The sequence below is a fragment of the Rhea americana genome, unplaced genomic scaffold (assembly GCF_003343005.1).
Source record: "Rhea americana isolate MKP2758 unplaced genomic scaffold, rheAme1 scaffold_21, whole genome shotgun sequence".
In the NCBI taxonomy this organism is placed as follows: Eukaryota; Metazoa; Chordata; class Aves; order Rheiformes; family Rheidae; genus Rhea; species Rhea americana.
In genome coordinates, this window is record NW_028186258.1 from 6082896 (window position 1) to 6107431 (window position 24536).

The 24536-nt window shown below is 38.1% G+C and overlaps 1 protein-coding gene across 3 annotated transcripts in view; it reads left to right on the plus strand.

Annotated features, from left to right (window-relative positions):
• The window catches only part of CEP112 (centrosomal protein 112), a 173142-nt gene that overhangs the window by 108222 nt on the left and 40384 nt on the right, over positions 1 to 24536 (plus strand). For all 3 annotated transcript variants that reach the window (XM_085304719.1, XM_085304720.1, XM_085304721.1), the window contains 3 exons: positions 1004 to 1234; positions 16426 to 16488; positions 20218 to 20367. In XM_085304719.1, the coding sequence (XP_085160845.1) occupies positions 1004 to 1234; positions 16426 to 16488; positions 20218 to 20367 (444 nt within the window). The remainder of the gene's footprint in view (positions 1 to 1003; positions 1235 to 16425; positions 16489 to 20217; positions 20368 to 24536) is intronic.

Consider the following 24536-nt stretch of genomic DNA (forward strand, 5'->3'; position numbering starts at 1 on the left):
TTTACTGCTACTGTAAAGTAACAGTGTATGTTCTGTGTACTTCCAGRATAACACATTTTCCTTTAGCAAACTTAAAGCATGTAACTTCCACTCTTTCCACTTTTAAATCAGTTCTGGTTTCCCACGTGACAGGAAGATGTCTCTGCTGTTGGTGCATTGGCACTGTTGTCCATGCACCTGAGGCCACTGCTGTGCAGCACAAAGTATTTTGCTCCCAAGAATTGAAGGGTGATCTGTAAGCAATTAAGAGACCTGTGAATTCTGCAGTCTGTGTCATTATCTATGATGAATTCACAAAGTCTGAAGAGTTCTCTGCATCCACCTATGTCCTTTCTTGAAGTGCTCTACTTTCTTCACCTGACGGACTTTATTTGGTATATTCCGTGTGCACACTAGCCTTACGAGGAAGCATGGTATATAATCTGTAACAATGAGTGATGACTGATTGAAGATATACCGGTATCTCYATTAAAAGGTGGCAAATCATTTCTTGAAGGGGGAAAAAAAAAAGCTGTGAGCATCGTATGTAGCTTGTAGTATGTGTTATATAAATACATGTAATATTTGCTTGCTTGTGTGCTGCATCCAAGGTCATTGTGGAGGTGGTGAAGAGGAGGTGAATTTTTGGCTTCTCCCCCCTTCACTGAGATCCCTCCTGCATAACTGAGGGAGTTCCATGAGTATGGAAGAAAACGCAAAGGCAGGAAATTGGGGAAGGAACAAAGAGGTATTACAAAATGGAAGTGATTACAGGTGCAAACCTAAATTTCTTCACCTGCTGCCCCTTTCAGAAAAAGTAAAACTCCTTAYTCTGTCCATACTTTGGGCAGGATAGAGCCTCGTTTATCTGCATGTAGGAAGAGGAGGGTAAGGGGAAGAAAAGAGGCAAAGGAGAAGGATAGGGAATCCTCTTTCTACACTGACTAAAAGCCTTTCTGAGGAAATCAAGTGGGTTTTTTTTGTTTTGTTTTGTTTTTTAACCCTTGTTTGTTCTTTATTTCAGGTTATCTGTGATATGGAGACCCAAATCCACAAGCTGAGGGAAGAGCTTATGCAGGTAAATGCTCAGCGGAAGCAGCAGCTGGTTGAGCTGAGCCTTCTGCGAGAAGAAGAAAAGCAGAGGGCAGCTCGAGAGCACGAGACAGCAGTGAATAAGCTTAAAGCAGAAGCAGAAAAAATGACATTAGACCTGAAGAAGGTACATGCTRCAGAAACAGAGAAGGCCTTGGAAAAGGTAAGGGATGTACCTGGTGTGCTTCTCATAGCATAGCAAAAGGGGAGCAATCATCTCAGAAGTTGCATAAATAAAGTTTTATTAAGGAAAAATGTTTAGGGATCCCTTGAGTTTAAACAACAAAGTAGGATGCTAGAGGTCTGACATTGGATGCCACAATCACTGCATGAGTATGGAAAATGTTGTGGTCCTATGATGAAAGACTGCTGCTGTGTGAATGTGTAATGGTAGTGATTGCTGGTGTAGCTGGTTTGAGTGCTACTGTGGCAGCACCCTTGAGCAGTTGTAAGAGCAGAACAGAGCAGAACAAACGTGCAGTACTCGGTAGTGGGGGTGATTTWAAAAAAAAATCCAGATGATTTCAAAGGCAAACTCGGCCAAGGACTAGGCTAATCACTTTTTTTTTTTTTTTTTTTTTTTTTTTATAGGTATAACAGGAAGGGGAGGTTCTACCTAATTCAGCTTTTTTTCTCCCTCTGTCAAAAAGAGGAAAAGTCCTTTATGGGGGAAAAAGTTCAGACTAAAACCCTAAGCAAAATAAGTCTAGTTGATATACTTTTGCTTGTTTGTGTATATTGGTCAAAGCACTATGTGAAATATTTGAAAATAAAATTTGTGATTCGGATGCCTCAGGGCCTCCATCCCTGTTCTGTTCAGTCGGATCTATGCCAGCATGTTGTGGCACTGACACTGCCTCCTCAAACAGGCTGCTAAGAATTGCCCTTTACGGGCTTCAGGAGTTCAAGGGTTTTGCCACACTAGGGATAATGGAAACTAAAATATATTTCAAAACCTAAGCTTAAAAAACATCCTTAATATTTATGGTAAACTCTGCATTTATGTAAGYGTATACTTGTTTAAGAATCTTTTGCATGTGTTAATGTAATAGAGGATGCATTTAATTGCCAAGTGATGTATAGTGGCACAAATTAACACTCTGCATGTGCTGTTTGAGTGCCTTTGTGGAACTGACATTTCATTTACCTGCATCAGGTTCTTGGTCTGTAATTTTAAACAGCATTTGGAGGATTATGTTGGAAATCAGCCAGCCTGAAGCCATTAAAATGACTGTGATCAACAATTCAGAATCTTTTCTGAATGTAAGGAAAGCTCTGCTTGGCATAATTATTTAAAGCCAAGGTCACAGAAAGTATTTAAACCTTTGAAATTCATCATTAAAGGATTAATTTTAACTCAGGAAGACATTGTCATTTTTGCTTAAAAATGGAATTTGAATCTCAATTCTTTTCTTTCTTTGATCTTTTTTTTACATGTGTAGTATAGCAAAAGAAAAGTTAACTTCTTTACATCCTCAAATTAAAGTTACAAATAATCCTTCATAGGAGAATATCTTTAATAGTCTTGAATTGTCATTTCTGTCAGGAATATTCTTCTTAAATTTGTTWTTTTTTTCTATTTTTCCAWATAAAAATACTAATTTTAGGCAATATTAACTGCTATTGAAAATTATAATTGTGTTTAGCCTCCTTTATTTTTATCTCTAATCAGAAGAGCACGTGTTGAGTAAAGAGCAAGTTCTTAAGAAATTTCTGTATTGGAAAGTCTTTCACAGACATGTGGAAGGATCTTGCTTTACCCTCAATCTCCCTATACCATTCCTCACTTCTGTCTTCCAAAAGAAGAGCTGTGGAAAGTGACCACAGAGTCCAGAAGTCAAAATAGTTTAAAGGGCAAACTCCATCTGAAGCTCAAAAGTAACAGTCTAAGCTAAATTAGTTGAAATCCTGATCCTATTAAAGTCAACAGAACTTTGATGGAGATTTTACCTGAGGAAAGAAAAAGCAACTTAATTGCAGCATGAATCTTGAAACTTGTTTTTAAAAGTCTTTTTTTTTTCCTAGTAAATTTTGTCATCTTGAAATTTAAGGTAAATGGCAAAAAAAATTGTCTTAATTTAAGATCGTTCTTTTTCCCACCTCTATAAGGATTGCTTAAAAATCCAGTGGGAAGCTGAATTTTGGTGTTTAGTTGTAATCACATGACTCCAGATTCCCTGATGGTCAGTCCATTCCCAAGCGAGGGATCTTGCTCCTCTGCCGCTTCTTTTTGAGTAGCATTGGTTTTTGTGAGTGTTGCCTCCTGTGATTATGGATTGTTTTTCACTTGAATGTGACCAACCAGAAAAGATTGGCTAAAACATTTGAAAARAAAAAATTGAAATAGAATTTAATAGGAAGAGACACAGGCTCTGAGCAGTTTCCTCTTCCCTCGACCCYGCTGCAGCGGGATGGGAGGGATGAGAGCGAGGGGAGGAGACGAAGGGAAGGAGTTGCGTTGGAAGCGCTTGCGAGCGGGTGGGATGCTCCGCTATAAAGCGTGGGGGCCCTGTGGGGAGAAGCTGAGCCGACACTTTTGCTCTTTTTTAAGCATATTACGAATTTCTTTGACTCTTCACACAAGATGTCATCTTTTCTTTACTTTACTCATTTCTTCAGGTCAATTCTATGCCTGATTGTGAAAATATTTATATAAATATAGAAGAGCTGACTGAAAAAACCCAATAAACATAACCTATTTCACTGGAGTCTTTATTTTTCTGTTGCTTAAAATCTTGTATGCTTTCAACTTTTAAGATAGCACATTGGTTATCGTCATACTGTTTTATCTGATTCGTTCAGTTTATGATTACAGTATGTTATATGTAATGCCAGCAGGTTACTCAATAAAAGTAGTGCGGTAATGTTTTTGAAGCTGTGATTCTAAAAGCATGCATCTCTTGACAGCTATTGCACCCCACAATTGGTAGCGAATGATAAATGGGAAAGTGTTCAGCAGGTTGCCACATGACGCTGTGTAACACACTATAGGAAAAAAACATATCTGTTGTGGTGGAAACAAAAATAAAGGGAAATGTTTTTAATTTTCCAGTGACCCCCTCTCTTGCAGGCATTATTTTCACTTAAACTTTACTTCCTTAAAAAATGAGCTGCAGCTGACCAAAATACATTATTATGACTAGCATAGGACCTTTTGTAGGCAAATTGATGGTGGCTCCGAGATGTCTTTGTGCTGGCGGAGGGGAAAAAGGGGCTCTCCTGGCCTGGGAGCGCCACCCGGCAGACCTGGGGCTCCTGCCCGGAGCTCCTGCCTGGGTGGGCTCTGGAGACAGGGTGCACCCTTGCCTTCTCCACGCTTCTAACTTGTCTCCGTACTTGGCCAGTGTTGCAAGTTTTGTGAGACACTTGTATCTTCAGCCTTGCTTTTGGCTGGATCAGGGGCCATCACCTGATCACACGTGATCGCCTTGTTGCTCACCTTGTACGACGTAGGGTGGCCGTTGGATTAGAACTCACAACCACCCTAACGGTTAAGGACAGCAAACATTAATATCCTTATGGTCAGAGAAGCCATGCTGGACACAGGTCAGACAAGAACCTCAAGACTGTGGCATAGAGAATTTGAAACAGTGCTTATGTTCTTTATAGTATCTGTTATCAGTCTCTAACACAAAAATTACTTGAAAAATTCTCCAAATTATTTCTTTTGTATTAAGGAGTCTTAAATATCATTTCAGAGGAACAATTACATTCAGTCATAGGGATTTTGATTTTCTTCTAAAGCTTTTATAGATTTAATTTGCTTGCACTTCTTTATATTGAATGATTGTAGTATTTTCTGATATGCTGGTAACTTTTTATTCCGAGTTGTACCTCATTATAATGAAATGAAACATACACTATTTAAGAACATACACTATGTAAGAACAGACATATTATGCATGCTGCTGTATTTAGGCTCTGCTAATGACTAATTGCCACAGCAGGGTGACAGCTGTGTTACAGGTTGCATCAACAGCACATAGGGCCTGGACGCCCATCAGCCAGGTGTAACGTACTGCACAAAGCTTATGTGTATTTTCAGGTTTGCCAGACATTTCTGAAAGAAAGAGATGAACCGCATTTCTAAGTGCGTGCAGATGTGAAGCTTGGCTAACGCTAACTGTTTGTAACGTTCATCCGTGGTATTTTCCTGGCAAGGAAAGCGCRTGTTCGGAAAGCCTAACCCTCGCAGATCAGTAGACATGCTAACAACGCTCAGAGGAAGCAACCTTGGAGCGCTGCAGCCAGCTCCTAAGAAAGCGCTGTCTTTGAGCCATGTGCAGGGCTCTGCTGGAGTGAGAGAAAAAGGATTTTTCTCTATCTGAATAATTTTCAACATTTAGCTTTTTTTTTATTGACGACTTTTCTATATTTAAATAGAGGTTTTTGACTCATCCTGTTAAATCTTCCTGCAGGTTCCAAGAACATCTAATTCTTTTTCAGTACTGCTTTTCTTGTGGAGAAGTAATTTACATTTTTGTGTACTTAACGCATACATTTGCTTACAGGATGGAATTGTAGTCAAAAAGAGGAGAGCCAAACGTTTAGTTGTTAGACTCCAATTCTTCTGATTCCTATAGCGTTGTGGAACAATTCACTTTGGAGAGATGAGAGTCCAAGGCAGCGTGCAACCTGGACAGGATAGTGCAAATTGCTCGTGGAGGTGTTAAGGACATAGCAGTTAGTGGTACTCTAAGATTTCTGTTATTTTAAACAAAATTTGGCAGTTGCAATGTTTTGTAGTCTATAGCTGTTAAAATCACTCCACCTACATCTGGTAGGAATTCCACATAAAAGTAAAATGGCCAGGAAATTCAAAGTTAAGGCTAAAATTTGAAAGAATGTGAATCTAATAGTGCTGTACTCTGTCTCTGTAAGTGACCAATTCCCTAATTAACAGTAACTATTCTATTGTAATTATTCTGTAATACGATGTTTCTGTAACAAGGGTTTTTTAACATACTTTCCTATTGCTGATGCAGAAAGGTATGATGCAGAAACTCATATTAGATATTCAGATAATATTTTGCTCATCACTAGCAGAGAAATAGAAGATGAAGGGAAAGAATATGACATCTTCAAAGATTCAAGAGCTACTATAAGAGGCTGTTAAAAGTATTCGGTTTCTTCTAAGTAGTTACGTTGCTTCCGCTCATAAAGAATGAGCGTTCTTCATTGCGTGCTTTGCGTTAGCTTACCCTGTTGCGTGCAGTCTCTCGAGCTGTTATTCTCTGACAACTTTGTTTCATTATCTACCAAAAATGGTTCTGTCTTTGTATCTGAGACGTTTYGGGACCTGGACAGCTCTGCAGCAACTCTCTTGGTTCCTACCTAGGCTTTTTAGCATGATGGAGTCTTTGATCTGGTTGACACCTTTTGCTTCATTAACTTGAACACTAATAGCCAAAATATTGATAGCTTCATTTATATGGGTGCCCAGATGAACTATTTTCACACTCTTTTCACCTGGCTATTTACAGGAGGGCAAATAGATCGACTCTGAAATGTGTGTGTGTGTGCACTTCCCAAGTACAGTGATATCATTACGTTATAGTTAGATACCTATTTAGGCTTATGTTTTTCTACAGGCTGAAGATATTCAAGATCTCTGCTAGTTTTCAGATATGTGCCATTTTTGAGGCTGAAATTTTAAAATGTTTATGTATTATGTAGGTGCTTTTGCTTAGGCCTGTCCTGTTTTGTCATAGCTATGAATAATCTGAAGATTTTCTATTTCTTACCAAGAGGAGTTGGATATTTCTCTAGTCTSTTGACTATTTTTTCACTATTATCTTACAACCATTACGTCTGTTACAGGACCTCTGCTCTACTGTTCCCAAATAGTAATTGTTTTTTTTTATATATATAATTCTGTTGCAGAGTCTGTATATATTTGCTTACAATTGGCTTTTGAGTAATTCTAACACATTGTGTTAGTAATCTGTCAATTAATATTACTCAAAATTATCATAGTGTTTTGSCTTTGTTGGAGAAAATCTACTAGAAGCATAAAAGACCAAGAAAAAAAGAAATTTATTTCAAAAAGGAAAAAGATCTGCATAGCAAAGTTAGTCTGGCACAAGAAGTGCCAATTATTTAATCTGCCTTTATATTACTTGTACAGAACACAAAAGACAACAACCCTTGCAATAAAATTTTCCTCACAGATGAGGGAGAAAACCAATTTCCTCTCTAGTGTGTCCCCCTTTGCCCCGCTCCCTTCTCCTCCCAAAGAAAAGAAAAGAGAAAAGATGATAGTGGACCAGGAATGCAGTCACAGGAATTGCATCATCCCATAGGGGAGCTATTTGAAGGAGTCTTCAATCAGCAGAGCTAAACATGAAGAAAAACATTGTAGAATAATCTCCCAGAGATACTTCACTCAAATGAGACTAAATAAAATGCGTGTCCCTTTCCCGACAGGGGTGCTTCAAAGCATTAGTCTGTTATTCACGCAGAATTACTAAACTTCTACCTCCTTTAGACAACAAAGCAAAACAAACTCAGAAAAGCAAACGGAGAACTTTTCTGCTTGTCGATCATGTATATAAACCTGATTCAAGAGGTAACCAAGAATAATTGATATAAATGTTGCTGTAGAAAAATATATGCACCCATGAWAATTAGGCTCAGTAATCTTCATTAATAATTTGAAGATGAGATCAGGTAGCATTTTATTTGCATTCACATGAGAATTGTGCTAAGAGATATTCACAGTTTCTTTTGTCTCCTTTTTTTTTGCCAAGTGAGTCAAACACCATTTGTAATTTAGGTTATACATGTGAAATCTGTTCCACCTGGGAGCTCTCTGCTTTTACTTCTGTAGCTTCCATGCTTGCAGATTTTAGTGAGACAGTGACTGATTACAGCCTTTATTATATGTTCATAAGATCAAGGCTTACAAAGTCAATGAAGGTGGTGGATAAGGTGAATGCAGGACTGTAACTTACTGGACARGATCTGGAGGATTAGGTGTTGGAACCGACAGGAGGTTGGTTGAAGATGGTACTTCCTCACGCCGTGGATAAATGCGAGTGCATGCGCTATTTCCTTTGGAGTTGTGGAGGCAGCTAGTACCAGCAGGTTCAAAAAAGAATTAAACAGTTCTGTTTATGGAGAGCATGTCCATAAACAGTTCCTAAAGGGGCTAGGCAGGGATTATTACTATTTTTGTTAACTGTTATTCATCTAATTTACCTATTTTACTTATCTTCTCTTCCAGGATATATTAGSCCCTTTGTAACAGGGAAAGCATTGGCCTTTCTCCACTGAATTAGCTGATTGTAATGAAAGCTTGCTTTTTGTTTTATTATATTAAAACGCACACGCACACCCCACCTCAGCCAGTTCATTCTTAAACTCTTCCCGAATTCTGGAAGCAATACCATCTGGTCTGGGTGCCTGGGTGGAGTTGAGACACCAGATCCTGTAAGCGGTGCCCTGCTGCTGGAGTCCTGCACCCGCTGCGATCACTGCTGGTTTCACTCCACGGTTGCGTTTATGCAATCAGGCTGGAGATAATCAACCGTCTTCTGGATGTGACAACAGTAACTTGCGTTTATGACCTGGAATTAATAAACACTGAGTGGAAATTTCTTCTGCGTCCCATGCCAAGAGCTCCATCCTCTTACTCTTCTTGCAAGTGTCTTTGGTAATGCATTGCTTGCACAATGACTTTCACAAGTCCTTCACACCTGGGAGCTGGCACAAGCAAAGCAAAATCCTCCGATGGAATGTGTCCATGGTATTCCTGCTGGCGTCACTATTCCTTTAGAAAGCTATCTTTTTGCTATAGTTTTATTTTAGAAAAAGTGTTTATTAATGCCACAAACTAATATAAAATTTCTTTGCTGAATGTTTAAAATTAGGCATAATTTGAAGCCATTGTTTACACTTACTTGCAATTTCTTCATATCTTTATAATACAGAAATGTTGCAGGTGGCTTTTTTCTTTATTACTTTTTTCTTTTTTTTTTTTTTTTTTTTAAGGGGAAGGAGTGTTTGGGAAATAGGAAAGGGGTAAAATGATGTTGTTAGTTCTTCAGAGTCTCTAATGTGAAAAAAACAAAAGTATTCCGGAATGACTTGCTTACAGCTGCAGAACATGTCATGGAATAAAACCCACCTTCATTAAATGGGTGAAAAAGAATTATAATTGTTTTGAAGTTCTTATGATCAGTCTGCATATGCTTCATTGTAATGTGATACTAAAGTGCCTCAATTATGATTTGTATATTTTGGTGCCAGAAGGTTTTTTTTCTTATGCTAAATTACTAAGTTCTGTCAGCTGCTGGGCTGTCATATAGAGATACAGTAAATCACATTATATTTTGTCATGGATTACACAGAGCAATAAATTTGGGAATAGAGATCAAAGTAGTTTCACAATCACATCTGAGTGTAGGAGGGGTGCTTAACTTGTAGAAAATCTGATTTAGGTGAAACTGTTGCAGTTCTTGTGTGAATTTGAAATGAATTTGGGTGTTCAGTTGAAAATGAATAAGGTACAAATCCCTGAAAGAGTTCTCCAGTGTTTAGTCAGAGGAGTTAATTCTGACCTACAGCTGCAGAACAGAGAACAGATAAATAATTAAACATTGAGGATGTGAAGAGTCTCCCAACGTCCTATTTGAGTGTCTAATTGCTTTCATGATTGAGCAATATATTCCATTCTGTGTTTAACTGGGACTTTGCTGGACTCGTACGCAGTTAGGCAGAGGCACTGTAATGCTTTCTGGCTCTGTGAAGTTGTAGTGCTCTTCTTTGGAAGCTTTGTTGTATTTAAAACTACAGAAAGTAATCCAGCATAATCTTCCTGAGGAACACCGATTACTTCAGATCGTAGATTGGTTGGAGGTTTTGTCCCATTTAGTATATTTGTCTTTCCAACTGTAGGAGCTTAGCTGTTGATGGGCTCTCATCTTGTGATGCAGCTTGCCAATATCGGRTCTGTGCTTTGGTTTTCAGTTTCCTATTTAAAAAGGAATTTCTCTCAGAATGATGTGTGCTCAGGGTTTTTTAATGATTATCTTCCTAATGTTTGTTATAGCTGCAAAATTCAGCTTAAAAAAGAAATGKAGAATCTAAAAAAAATAAAATAAAAATTGCAGTCTGATCTCTCTATAGTCATTTCAGGAGTCTGTGTAGTCTCGCCTTGGCAAAAATCAAGGAGCGTGAACTTAGCAGAAATAAAATGATAGAACAAACGGGTCTCTGACTTCCTGATCAAAGTGTATGTTGTAAAGCTTATGTGCTTCAGCTAAGCCGAATCGTAGATCAGTGTCACCTCTTTGATRCTATTTCCTTCTGGTTTTTGTCGTGAGTTGCAAAATTAGTGTCATACAAAAATATTACTGCACCTAAAACTTTTATATTTTAGGTCAAATCATGCAGCTTTTGAATGAGGTGCTTGGCTCTCTGCAGCATTGAATATAAGTCACTGTTAGTGAAGCTGGGAAATTAACTTCTTAAAAGCCATGATTAATGTCATTGGTGGGTAATGTTTTGAACCATATGATTGCATTTCACACTGGAGAAAGAAATTCCTCCTCCATTCTCTTTTGTCCCATGGTGCTTTAGAAGAAAGCAGATGATCCTAAAGATACTCAGTAATTCCACTGGAATTACGTACTAGTGTAAGGATTTGTAACTTTGTCATCAGATACCACATGCAGTTGGGCTCTTGTAGAGGAATTACTGAAAGAGTTAAATGGCAGTACTTAATTGCTTAAGAATTCTATTAATTTTTAGAATGATTAGAAATACTTAGTTGGTTCGAATAACTTGTTCAGATAAAAAAGGACTGGAAGTAAGGCACAAATTGCTCTAGCAATTTTTCACTAGGTTCCCATTAAGTATAAAATTGTAATACACTGCAAAAAGGTAATTCTCTGTATAGGTAGAGTGTCAAATTCATTTCTATTCATTCTTGTTTTTTCCCCAATGAAAAATACTTAACACATGAATGAAGGTTTTTTTTTCTTCCCTAAAGATGTATGGGGTTTTTTTTTGTTTTGTTTTGTTTTTTTTTTAAAAAAAAGGATTTGTAGACCTACAGAAGTGGAATGTAAAGTAGAATATTAATAGGATTTGTGGATATGACAGATTGGGAATCATTCATTTTCAAAGCCCTTGAAGTCATTTGGTACTTGACTAATTATTCTGTTAACATCATTTTGGGTATTGAACAATTTTTAATAGCCTTTTGGTGGCTCAAATTACATATTTGAACTGGTGTGCTATTTTCACTTTTACACAGAGATTCGGCTTTCTGTATGTTATCTGATTGGTGGAGAGAGTGGTAGAAAGAAAGAGGGTATTGGCGTAGAAAGTCCTCTGCTATCTTTCTTAGAGGCACATAAGGAAAATATGTTTCAGACTTTGAGGTTGAAATAAAGTTTTTGTACAATCAGATGAACTTAAAAGGTGATCTATTAATCTCTGAAGCTTAAACAGATACTGTACAGAGTTTTTTAACATACTTAATAGCAAAAATTGCTACAGTTAGCCATTCTTAAGGTCATTTTTTTGACATCTGTCAAATTACACAATCTTGTATTTTGGTACAAAGCATAACGCTGTCAAACTTAAATAGAAATATACCAGAATGCAGAGTGGTGTGTTGTTTTTTAAGGTAAATGGGCCCCATTTACATTAGTTCTTTGATGTTAAATTCTTTGCTGCACATCAGAGAACAGTTGCTTCTTCCCTGGAGCGAGTTTTCTTTCTTCTCCTTCCCCCACCCTTTGATTTTTTTTTCTCTTTTTTCTTTTTTTTTAGTTTGCGTACACTTTTATCTAACTAATTATGGAGGATCAGCTTATATATGGCCATAATTTAGCTAGTTGCAGGCATTTTGAAAAATGATTATTTCATGGCTAGTACCCTAAATAGATTTCTTAAAGCTGCTTCTCTGATAGTGAGTATGGATGTATATATGCCTCTGTAGTAAATGAGTTATGCTTCTGAGTCATCTGTATTGTTGAGATTGCAATCAAATTAAAATGCCACTGAAATCAGTCACCAAACTGATTCATATATAGAGGAACAGGATTTCACCATGCATCCTTAAATACCGCAGAACTATTTATATTTGGGTTACAGAGTTAGTTTTCATATTAATTTTGTAGCGTAATTAAAATCATATTGAGAATTACCATTCCAAAGCAGAAAGATTTGCACTGATTCATACTCTTCTAAGATTAGCAGCGGCATTTTCGATAAACATCCAAGATGCTCAAAAAAGAGCAGAAAAGCTGCATGTCCTTCACTGATGTCAGTGAAAGATGTTCACCTGCCTGCAAACCTCGTGCTGCATCTGGAGAGCCGGTGGCAGGGCTGGAGATGTCGTCCGTGCAGGCAGTGAGCCCACGAGGGAGGCACCAGCACGAGTGGTGGCCGAGCGCCTGGCCAGGCTTCCCGTGGCCGCCCAGGGTGCCGCTGTCTGGCAGAGGCGTTGCAAGCACACTGCGTGCAGTTGCGTTTGGGCTCTCTCTGCTACTTCAGTGTAGACCCAGCTATAGAGAGCAGAGGGAGTTTTCCCGAGGTACAAGCAGTTTGGGCTTTCTCAAYGGAAATTTTCATTTGCACATGCATCTTGCTACTTGAATCATTCACAGAAATCCTTTAAGTCATTTTTTTTATCAGGTCAGACTTTGGCATCGGGTTGTTGACTGCCACTAGCAAGCAAAACATTCTAGTTCCATTGACTGGAACTCARTGGAACTAAATGTTAGTCTTCTCTTGTGCCTTATACCATTTACCTTAAAAATAGCCCATGCAACTTTGTAATTTGGGCATAACATGGTGTGTTTTTTGGAGTATGGGCCCGTTGTGGTTGATCCTTTTTTCTTCTTTATTTTTAATAATGCTGTTCTRTTTCATTAAAGGAAAAAATGAAAATCAGGTTGTGTTAGAACAACATCCATTAGTTCGGATACCACATCTTTAGTGCTAATATTTTAATTTTTGCACGAAATGTTTTGTTGAAGTCGGTGTAGTTTTGCTCAGCAACCACAATGTGATGCTTTAAGGCGTATTACAGAGTCGTCGCTGCTTTTTAAAACCAATTAACTGTTACAAGGACATAATCTCTTTCTTAATGCAGAAGTTGTCACTCTAATAATACAACAGCAAGTAAAAATTGTCATAATCAAATAATTTTAGCTAAAATTTATGTTAACTATGWGAAACCAAAGAGAAGTTAATTCTTGATTCAGTGGGATTCCTCTGTGGCTTATCCAATTTAAACCTTTTATTTTAAAAATGGATATTATGGCTGATACTTCTGTCAAATTTTTGCTGATGTGAGTTTCCACAGTTACCTACTGCACACAGAAAACTAGCTGAAGACCATTAACTCYATTTGCAGTGCTGCCTGTTGCTGTAAAAAGAGTTAGACTTTAATGAATGCTGTCTGGCCCTCCAAATGTTCATCTTCCAGTTGGCTTCTCGTTCCTTATTGTTTCGGAAATAGCATGTAACCTGAAAGCGAGGGAATACCCTCAAATAATACAGAAGCAGCTTGTGCTTCATACAGCGCGAGATGTGAGCTGCCTGTTACAAAAGGTTCACTTGGTTGTGAAAGAAGCCAGGGAAGTGATGCTTGGGTACACCAGTCCAGTTTTAACCTTCTCGTTTGTCAAGACGGATGTAATATAAATCCTCAGCTACGTTCCCTGTATGCAGCTATGCGTATTTACTTTGCAGTAAGTCTTTCCTAGAAAAAGAACGAAGAAAAAGGCTTTTCTTGTGTAGCAGTGTTCCATGTGCTCCAGGGGTTTATGCCTCCCTAGGCTGCAAAGCAACAGCCTCCAGTGAAGAGGTGTTATATTAGCTGAGTTGCGTGTTTTGAGAAGAGAGAAGTTTTGTATTTCTGTGGTAGAAGGAGATAATGGAAGAGAGGTCCTGTGCCTTAGCGTGAATGAGAACTTTTCTGCTGACCGCCACGATGTAACTTGTAGTTAGAAGTTGYCTTCTGCTGAGTGTCCTGAGTGCAATCTGTGCACTTTGTGCTGATGCAAGACCTGCACGGTGTCGTGGGTCTAAAGAGAAAAGACCAAGTCAGGAGATGTCCATAGTTTTTAGTGCCACAGCTTTAGGCACCCACTTTTAGGCAGCTCTAAATGTGTGTTTGCCCTCTCCAGAGGGAGTTTTGGAACACTGGTGCTTCTAAAAATTGGACCCCTCCCGTAAGGATGTGGCTTGGAAACAACTTATAAATATTTTGCTAATTGTAGTTTGTTAAAGGGGGTTATAAAATAAAATACAGTTATTGCCTTTAAATAAACCCTGAGAATATACTTTGTTTGCCTTCAGTTAGGAATAAAACATTGAAATTGAGCAGATATTTATTTAGAATCACCTCTGTTGTATCTAGCAGAGGTTGCCCTGGTTCTCCTCAGTGTGAATTAACAAGTTCTAATTTGTTTATGAAAGTTATGGGTGTGTTTTTATTATTTATTGAGATTTCTTCTGTGGGTTCAAGAGGTTATAAAGCTGCTTCTGTGAAAGATGAAGACTTTTACCCCAGGCAAGTTGAGTGAAAGCAGCTGTAATGTGATCTTCTTTGCAGTGCCTTGCTAACTAGTATCTCTCCCTTTCTGGGAGTAGCAGTAATTTAATCTATTACTGTAATGTATTTTTTACTTTTTTCTGAAGATAAACAATCATTTCAATCACTTTATGATAAGCAGTGTTGATGAAAAGTAATCTGAAATCATGGCAATACAGTGGGAAGAATGTTAATATGGGGCAGCCAGAGAATAAAAAACTATACCATGCACAGAGCTGTCTGACATAAATACTTCTGTGTTACTGCTCCTTTTTTATTTATGCAGTCAGTCAGTATGCCCTTGTAGTGTCTGTGGCTCACTTTTTAAGACAGATGTAGGTAAAGTGGAATTTAATTTATCTAGTGCTCCAGAATTATTGTATATGCTGTTTTTAAGCAATATTTTAGTGCCATTATCTCTATTTATAATAAAAAATCACATATACTTGAAAATCAGGAACATATTTGATAATTGGTTTTAACTTTTTTTAGAATTCTTGATACCAGCAAACGTGGGAAATGCAGGCTCTTTGGTATGCTTCATAATCTTGGAATTTGAAGGGATTCAAGACTGTAAACTTGCAGTATCATGTAAACTTCAAGATTATTTTTAACATGCTATAATATATTAAGCTGCACCATATATAACTGCAAGGATTGTATGTGATGATCCTAGTTCCATCATGCTTTTTAGTGGTGCTTTGCAAACACTGTCTGCAGCTCTAAACTCGTCTGAAGGCGAGYGTGTTTGAGTGCTGGGTTCTGTTGCATAAAACTAAGGAGGACAGATCAAAGATTTTAGCATGAGGTCAGATAGATTTTAAAAACTTAATAAGCTTAAATTTGCTTCRGGACTCAGCATCAGAATATTCTGTCCCTCTGAGACAAATATTTTTCTTAGGCACCTGTCCTCAAATTCTAGACCGAAGAGCATGAGACYGCTTAGCAGTTCATCTGAGGACAGTGATTTGAAGCAGGTCTATCAAGATGATACAGCGGCACTTGAAAAAAAATACAAGCCAGGATTGTGTCCAGAATTTAAATTAAAAATAGTATTAGAGGGGAAGAACCTTAAGAGCTATTTCTTCCCAGAATTGCAGATATATTTTCTCACTAGATATCACTATGACAAAGCAGCCTTGTTTTCCATTGGTTTTATTCCTTGTCTTTGAGTTATGAAAAAAYGTTAGAAGGAAAGAGCTGTAAGTCAAGGAGAATGCAGTTGCTTCGGCAGCATGTTGGGTTCGATTATCACTTTAATAGCAGCAGTCTTGCAGAAAACCCTGAAACTAGACAAAAGGAGGTTGCAGACAGCCGGCCGACGTGTGAAATGCTGTCGTTTGTGTCGCGTTGCACCTTTCCAGCCCGGGCTGACGCTTGGGACTTATTTTCGTTCCTTTTTCCTTCTTTTAGAAATGCAGTTGCCCTGATAAACTTGTGTATGTGTTTTCCCCCTGCAACTCTCACACTCACTCCCTTTCTCTCTCTCTCTCTCTCTCTTTCTCTTTCTCYCTCTTYTTTTTTTTTAATCCGCAGAAGTCTTTATGTTTTTCTAATAATTGGCAGCAGAGGTACAATTTCTCCCCTCTTTTAAGTGATGAATAGTTGGCCCCAGATCAAAGGCAAGCCCTTGTGGTTTCTTGGCCGCCGCAGAAGGGCGTTGGGACTGGCGGGGAGCCCAGCTGCACGGCGATAGGCATGTAGATGAGGTGCCAAGCAGAGGGCTCGGTGGCAAAGTGTCTGTACACGTTCCTCATCTGCGCTAATCGGGTTTCCTTTTGTGCATGCATGTCTTTCAGGCGAGYGGCCGGCTGAAGCAGATGGAGAAGGACTACAGTCAGAAGCTGGCAAAGTCCTCGCAGGTAGGCAAGCAGGCAGCAACCCTGCGCCGGCTCGTTGGCTTTGGAAACCTAATGACAAGTGTAATTGCTTCTGCTCTTGAGTGTGTTTTTTGATGGGCAAGGGAAGCCACAACCATTTCTGAAACCAAATACACAGCATTCCTTACAGATTTTAACCATTAAAGCATTCGAGGAAGTTAAACGGACTGGAAAAAAACGGTCAAACTTCCTCTGCTGAGAACTGAGGGGAGTGGAGCCCTACATCGCGCGGTGGGAAGCGTCTCGGCGAGCGCGGAGCCGCCGCGCGGTCCTCGCCCGCGGCGCCGGCAGGGCTGCGCTCCCGCCTGCGCCGGCCGGGGCTCGTCCTCGACCCCAGCCGACGCGGCGCTTCGCTTCTCCTTCCTCCAAACGCCGTTTTTAAGCACGTCAGCGGCCTGAAAGGGTTTTTAACTTGAGYGTTTGCTCATTGGGGTAGTCTTTCGAACATGGAAGAGGAAAATGTGGGTTGAATGTACATTTATGGTTACAAGTGATAAGACAGGGTGGTTTTTAAGTATTTCAGCTTTCATTTTGATTGGCGTATAGTACTGAAATGTGGAAARTGATGGGGATGCAATCAGTAGTTAAGCTTTTAAGAATAAGAAAGTTGCCACAGGGTTTTTTGTGGCGGTATCATTCTTCCCATTCCTCCTAACCACAAAGTAATACCTCCCGTTTGCCTGCAAAATGTGTTTTCAGCAGGAGTATTAGTAGTTTGACACTCTTAAAATCAATTAAAATTTTATATAAAGGATGTTTTAGAGGCCTGCAGACTAGGTGGTGTGTTCAGTGACATGTGACCACAAACATTACAAACACATGAAATATTTTAAATCTCTTGATTTCAGCTTTGGAGAAATATTTTTTCACACTTCAGAGTCTCATTCTCTGTGAAATTGTCCGATATTATGACTCTACTTAATTCATTGGGTATCAAATTTTTCATAGTACGTTTTCTGAGACTGCATTTATTGAAAACATTAGTAAATAACTTTTTGCATTATATTCCTAATAATTAACACATGTTCTCTGTGCATTTGCTTGCATACAGTGAGGCTGTGGAATCTCCATCCTTGGAGATCCAAACCCACCTGGACACMGCCCTGAGCCACTTGCTGTAGGTGACCCTGCTTGAGCTGGTCCCTTCCAACCTCAGCGTTCCCTGTTTCTGTGGTGCATCAAGGATAATGCTGTCCTCAGTGCCCTCTTAGTTGGTCGTTGAGAGCTGTTGTTGAACCTCTTTTTTGATTAAAAAGTTATTTAAAAAAAACCAAAACTATTCTGTGTCTTGCCATCTGAATCCTGAATAGGGAAAAATTAATAAAATCCCCAAAGTAACATTTAATGCATGTCAGACCTTAAGGCTGAAATTGTTTTCATTGCTATTTGATTTTTTTTGTCATTGTCATTTTATACTGTTTACGTGCTAGTAACTCTAATCAAAAGTCCAGCTCCGTATGCCTTACATAGTTTATTACTGGAACAAAAGTGAGGCTTGGTCCTTTCGGTAAGACAGATGGAGCAACTGAAGCAATTCTGAATTTGTAAACAGCCAGATGAGGGAAATTGCTTTAATTGTAACAGTGGGAACACCTAGGTAATACAATACAAGGTAATAAACATTTAACCTGAATGTCATAATAAACTTTGTCAGACTGAATTTTATTGGCCTGTGGAACAGTCTCAAAATGGAAAATTTTTTAGACATTTTTTTTAAAACTAGACATTGCCCTAGCTAATTTACTGTTCTCTTTTTTGAGGAGAGATGGACCGAATGACCCACACTGGCATTCCTCCGTGCTTTCTGTGGCAGACACAACACACACGTCGTATGTCATGGTTATTTGGCGCAATGAGAGAGTTTCACCCTGAAGTCTGAATTTCTTTACTTTTGTGGATTTGAATCAAATCCCTAATGTTACTTGAACGTAGTTTTTTTTTTTTTGTTTGTTTTTTGTAGCATAGTATTAATAATAGGTCATTTGCAACTTTTCTTGTGGTCATGTTGCTGACAACGTCAGTCTAATCTTACTCTGTGGCCTCCTGGAACATTCACTTTTAACACCCACACAGAGAAGATATTTCAAGAAATTTTCTCTGAAGTTTATACAAAGTAAACAATTTATTTCTCCAAGAAGTGCTGCACAAAGCAGATCTTTCTCCRTCAATGCATGTTAAAATTTCCTTAAATGTGTTTCAGAACTTCTGTGCTAGTCCAGGGTCRTAACTCTGTAAAAGCCATGTGTGATATTAGCGGTTTTCTTATTTTTGTTATCTTTAAAAAAACTGACAAAATAGAGCATACACAAAGTAGTATAGACTTGCATGGGTTCAGATTGCTTTCTTATCTTAATGAGTATAATTTATGTGATCCATCACATTCTCCCACCTTCTCACTGTATGTTACCATCATTTTACACACTCAGCAGGGCCTGGTTTGTGCAGTTGTGTCATGTAAACGATCTGAATTGCAAAGCAGGTGATACAGCTGAATTCAGCCTACAGTTACACCTCTTCAGCTAATCTCTAAATTTTGGCCCATGAATCTCATTGGGAACAGATAGTAGAATTCCTTTCCATTGGTATATTACCTTTTTTTAATATGTATTTGTTTTTAGTAAAGAAATGCAGGAATTTCCATCATAATCTGTGTTACTTTTTGGTTTTCAGGACTAGTGAAATATAGGGAAATAAATGTACACTGAAGAGTTTTAATCAGTCATCTTCCCTTCCCCAGCGATTCTAATACTTTCACTTTTAAAATAGTTTGTATAATGTTAGTCCTATCTTTAATTTTTTTTGCCTAAATAACTGTGGCCTCAGTATAGTTAAATTTTTCTCTGATAGTGAGGAGGCCTTGCAAATATAAAGGTCTGAGCACTCTGGGAGTCTCTCTCTGGACTGCCAATGTGCTTAAGTGTTTCAGAATTAGACTGTATTAYCCTGCTACAGCAGCTTAACCTTAAACTTGAATATATACATTAAAGTCGGTATGTCTCCCTTCTTACCTCACTTTAAGCACATGTTTTTAAGTGCTTTGCTGGATGATGACTTACATGTCAGCATAAAATTTTATAAATATGCCTGAAGGATCTGGTTTAGTTATGACTTTTTTTCGATGATAAAAAAGGTGAAATGAGTAGATTTCAGCAACCATGAGTGACTCATGTAAAAGGTCTAGTTTAAGGGCACTGGCCATTGAATCAGGTCCCCACTGTATTGCTAAGCGGAACACACTCTTTTCAGTGACTTGGGCATTTTGGTATCAAGGTTAGCATTTCAGCTATGTATGCAAATTTGGGCTTTTTCTTATCTGCAGTATCAAGATGTAGTGTGTCATGCTAAAAATCAAATACCACAGTCACTGTATATTGTTTCTAGAATATATTTGCAATAGTTATTTTACTGCAGTGGAAAACTGGAAACATCCTATATTTTGAAGATCACAGATGTGCTTTGTTCTCAAGAGTAAATATTTTGGAATGTTATAGTGGAAACCTCTTCCAAATGTTTTGTGTTCAGCAGTTTTTGCCATTTGCAGCCTTCCTATATCCCTTTGCTCTGTGTGGAATTTCATGCTTGCTAGTGTGTAATATGTTAATTTAAAATATTTAGTTTGCACAGCCAACTCCATCCTTGTACCAAGCATAAAAACATGCAAAATACATGCCACTTACTGAAGAGAGATTTAGCATGCTGTTTTCTTTTTAGATCATAGCTGAACTTAAGACAACCATTTCCTCTCTGACAGAGGAGAACAGCCGGCAGCAGCTTGTCGCAGAACAGCGGCTCCAGGAAGTTGTACAAAAGTTTGAAGATAAGAAGCAGCAGCTGATTAGAGATAATGACAGAGCAATCAAGGTAATCTGGGGATTTAAAGTCATTGATGCTACTACCTGTTTTAGTGTAATTAAAAGTTTTGCAGCGGGCAGATGAATGCAGGTAGCGTTCGTGTTTGCACAGCCCTCACTAATTCCAGCTGCTGGACCTCAGCTTTGATGTCTCCGATGACTCAGTCTGACTTTCCTCTATCTGATTGTATGCCCGCATAAGAAAAGTTAGGTTTTTGGCAARTCTTAATACATTCACTTTAGTCAAATCTGTGAAACTTTGTCTCTTTTAATATTAACTCAGGTATTCTAACGTATTTTTGACACCTTTATATAGTGCCTTCAAATACTTGGATAAAAAGGTGAAAAACAGGTAATCAGAGTTGCACCACCAGTCAGCAGTGTCCCACCAACTCTGGTCTGGCTTTCACAAGGAGAAACTTTCATGTTTAAGGCCAYAGTGAAACAAAGTAGGTTCTTAAGTTCCACTGAAAACTATATGCAAAGTCTCTCCTAAATATGCATGCAATACAGTATTTGTTCTCTCTAACTTCTTTCATTATACTTTTACTTATTTTATTATCATAGTTACATTCTCTGGCCCTTTTTTAAAGGAAGCTTTAAGAAGTGGCTAGTTTTGAATGCATGGAGACTAAGTGCTCCATACTGCTCTGGCACCTTGCGTCAAAGGGCCTACAGAGAATCTTGCTTGCAGAAGGAAGCAAAATTTTTATTTTCTAAACATTTTTCCTTTCAGAGAAGTAAAGAGCAATGTCAGACTTTTGAAACTATGTAGTCTGTTAGGATTGACAACCAAAACACTTAATTGAAAGTTGTGTAGAAGAAGGAAGTTCCTTTTTTCTTGGTAAAGACATTTGCTAGTGCAAAACAAAGAATTGCATTGTTAAATCTAGAAACAAATGAAAAAAGGARTTCCTTCCATGTTTATAGCTTCATGCTGAGAAGAAACTATGGGCGTTCTTACAGGTTGGAACTAGCTAATGTTCAGTTACAGTACAGTTAATATTGTCCTCTATATTTGAATGATTTGCATAATGAAATTAGGTTGACATTAGTATTTTGCCTGCAGAGTGTTCTTTTCCCTTTTTTTCTTAATTCATTTAATGATATTTTTGCTRAAGGAAAATGTCTGTCTTTACTTGCATGTGTTTACTGAAGAACAGAATTTTCTTTCTGATCATTCTTCTATCAAAGATATAAGCACGTAAATCTTGGCTATAATCTGTTATCCAAATTCAATCACTAGAGGCAGTTTTTGTTACCTCTTGGATCTTCATATAATACATAGTTAAATTACATTACTTAGGAGCACAGGAGTTTTTTTTGGCCACTTAATAAAATGTACTTCTGGTAGTTCTCCAGTGGTTGTTTAGGTATACAGAAACCTATGACTGTGCAATAGTCTTTCCTGTAGTCAGGAATATGTTAACATTCAACAGTTAATATGCATTAACTTCTTGAGTTACATATTTGAAAAACCTTTGTCAGACTGTTTACCAGCATTTTTCTTAGGACCTGGTGTGCGTGCTACTGTTGAATTATGGATTCACTGAACTTAACTGCATTCAGTGGAAGTAACTCAACTGTTGGTAACAACAGTTTTTGAACACTGTTTTTCTAAGATTTTTTTGAACTTCAAAATAGAATGAAACAAATGTAAACTGAAGGGAAGTTCTGCACAATGTTTCTGAGCAGTATCCCAGCAAGATTTTTAGCAACTCGTGCTGCGAGTGTTTTGTAAGACTCAGCCAGATTGGGAAAGAAATTCCAGCAGATGTTATGCTTGGAGTTCTTGAATGTTGTTTAGTATTGTTAACATTGTGCTTTACAAAATCTCCCTTTGAAACTACTGAATTAATGGAAATGTACTGAAAACCAGATATCGAAACAGAAAATTCTTGCAGGGAAAACTGCKCTATATATTTCTGGAAGGAGGAAGAGATTTTTAATTATTGATCACTTATTATTTAAAAACCACACATACTTCTAGACAAGCATATGCATAAATACTTTGCTCTTTATTAGCCTGGAGCAAAAAATTTGTTCTTGCTGAAAATGGAGTCCTTGATGTCCTAGAGATGGGTAACAATATCTAACCCAAGGTAAGGTGAAGACCTTGTGGGGTGATTAAAGAAACATTCTAAAGACAAAGTAATTATTATATTAAGCCTTCTCAAACGCTTACATTATAAGCCTTTGAAAAGCCTGTTGTCACAAATTGCTAAATATAACATTGATTTAAACTAACATTGAGGAACAGATTGCAATTTCCTTTGTATTGCATTGGGTGACTTCCTGTAAGAGACCTTCCAATTACTATTTCCTTTCAAAGGCAAAATACATTTTTACAGAAGCCAACTGGCTCTCAGAGAAGTTTCATGTTTAGTCAATAAAGTGATATCCAGATGTGGATGCCATAATGCATGATTTTGATATTAATTCAAATTCCTGACTTTCTTTTATAGCTTAAAAGCTTCTAAGTTCTTATTATTTCATAATTGTATCTATCCTCATAATCTTGATTTTTTTTAATTAAGTCTTAAGCATTAGTGAAAAATAAATAAATGAAACTTTTAAGAATGTTTTGTGTCTTATGACAACCATAAAAACAATACAACCAACCCTTTTTGGTTCCAGATGGCCTGAGTTTGGGTCAGTTTGAGATGAATGCCTAAAGTACTTGGCATTCTGCATTCCACTGAGAATTGTCTGGCCTAAGGCCAAATCGAGGCTTGTGCAGTCAGAGTCACAGAATCAAGATAAAATCTTTGATCGTCAGATTCCTTTCTTGTGACTTGCAAGGTAACCGTTTTGATTCCATCACATTAGTGCCTGGTACCAAATATCTAAGTAGGAGGAATCTGGCAAGGTGTTGAACGACTACATGACTGCTGTCACTGCCTTTTTGCTGCCATGAAGTTTGACTCTGTTAGGACTGTGCAGACACTGGGAGCCATCCTGTCGGCACAACTTGCTCTTCAGTACCATATAGATATCTTTGCTTTGAACTGACCCAGACCTCTGCTTTTTGGAGCATGGTGCAAGGACAGTGCTTGGGGCAAATCCAGCAATAGCCGCCTGGTCTCTGTGCTGTGCGTCTCCTGTAATGTGCTTATGCGTCAAAGATTAGGACCCATTGGTTTAGCCTGTAGGATTAAAAGTTGAGAGTATAATTATATTAATGCCCTACAGATGCTTAGAAAAGCCACTTAAATCGCCATATGTGTTAACCCATTTGAGATGCTTTCGGCTGAGGTTTCAGAAGGCATCTTTTGAAGGGTGTTGGGTGCTGAAAGCTTGAGAATGTCTGTGCAGAAGCTACACATAGAAGTGTGGTGTAAACTAGGCTAAATTTAACTAGCTAAATTTAAACTAACTGTCTTGCGTCCTGATAACAATCTAGCCACAACATCCCAGAGCTCCGTGTGATCAAATGGTCAGAGAATTCTCCTAGCTTTTCTGATGCTTTTGGGCAGTGGTTACKGAATCTGGATTCCAATGGCTGGATGCAGCACTAGCATAAAGTTGATTGCATTGTAGAAATATCTTAAGGCTATTTATGAAATCCCAGCCTCAGTCTTTTATGAAATCCTTTAGCCTCCTTGGATCAAAAGTGTTGTAGAACTGTGAAACATTTTCAGAGCATTTTAGTGTAGAAGCTGATGGTTAAGTAAGAACTACACATCAAAAAGTAGAYGGAGATGGAGAGCCCATAGTGACAAACACACAACAGAAAAAGGAGGAAATAATGCTTTTTTTTTGCAAGAGGAACCCCCTTTGTTGTTTCATATTACTGATTCTGGGATTCTGTTATATTCCCCATTAACACCAAAATTTCATTAGCAAGACATGATTTGAAGATGACATACTTCAACTCTTTGTGAGTCAGACAGGTTATGACCAGATTAATTCTGTTAATAAATGGGAATTAAAAGATTTCTAGGAAAGAATGTCATACAATAATGTTTCCCTTGATGAGAAAAATTTTGAAACAGTTGTTTTTGTTATGTTTAAAAATGTTAGAAGGGAATCCAAAGAGTATTTTTTAAGCCAGAATAAGGGAGAACAACTTCTCATTTTAAAGTTGTATAGATCAACGTGCACATTGAATATTCCCAAACATCATATATTTCCCCATAGAGAGGGTGCGTGGTCACTTGGACTTGGCACTTGGTGATC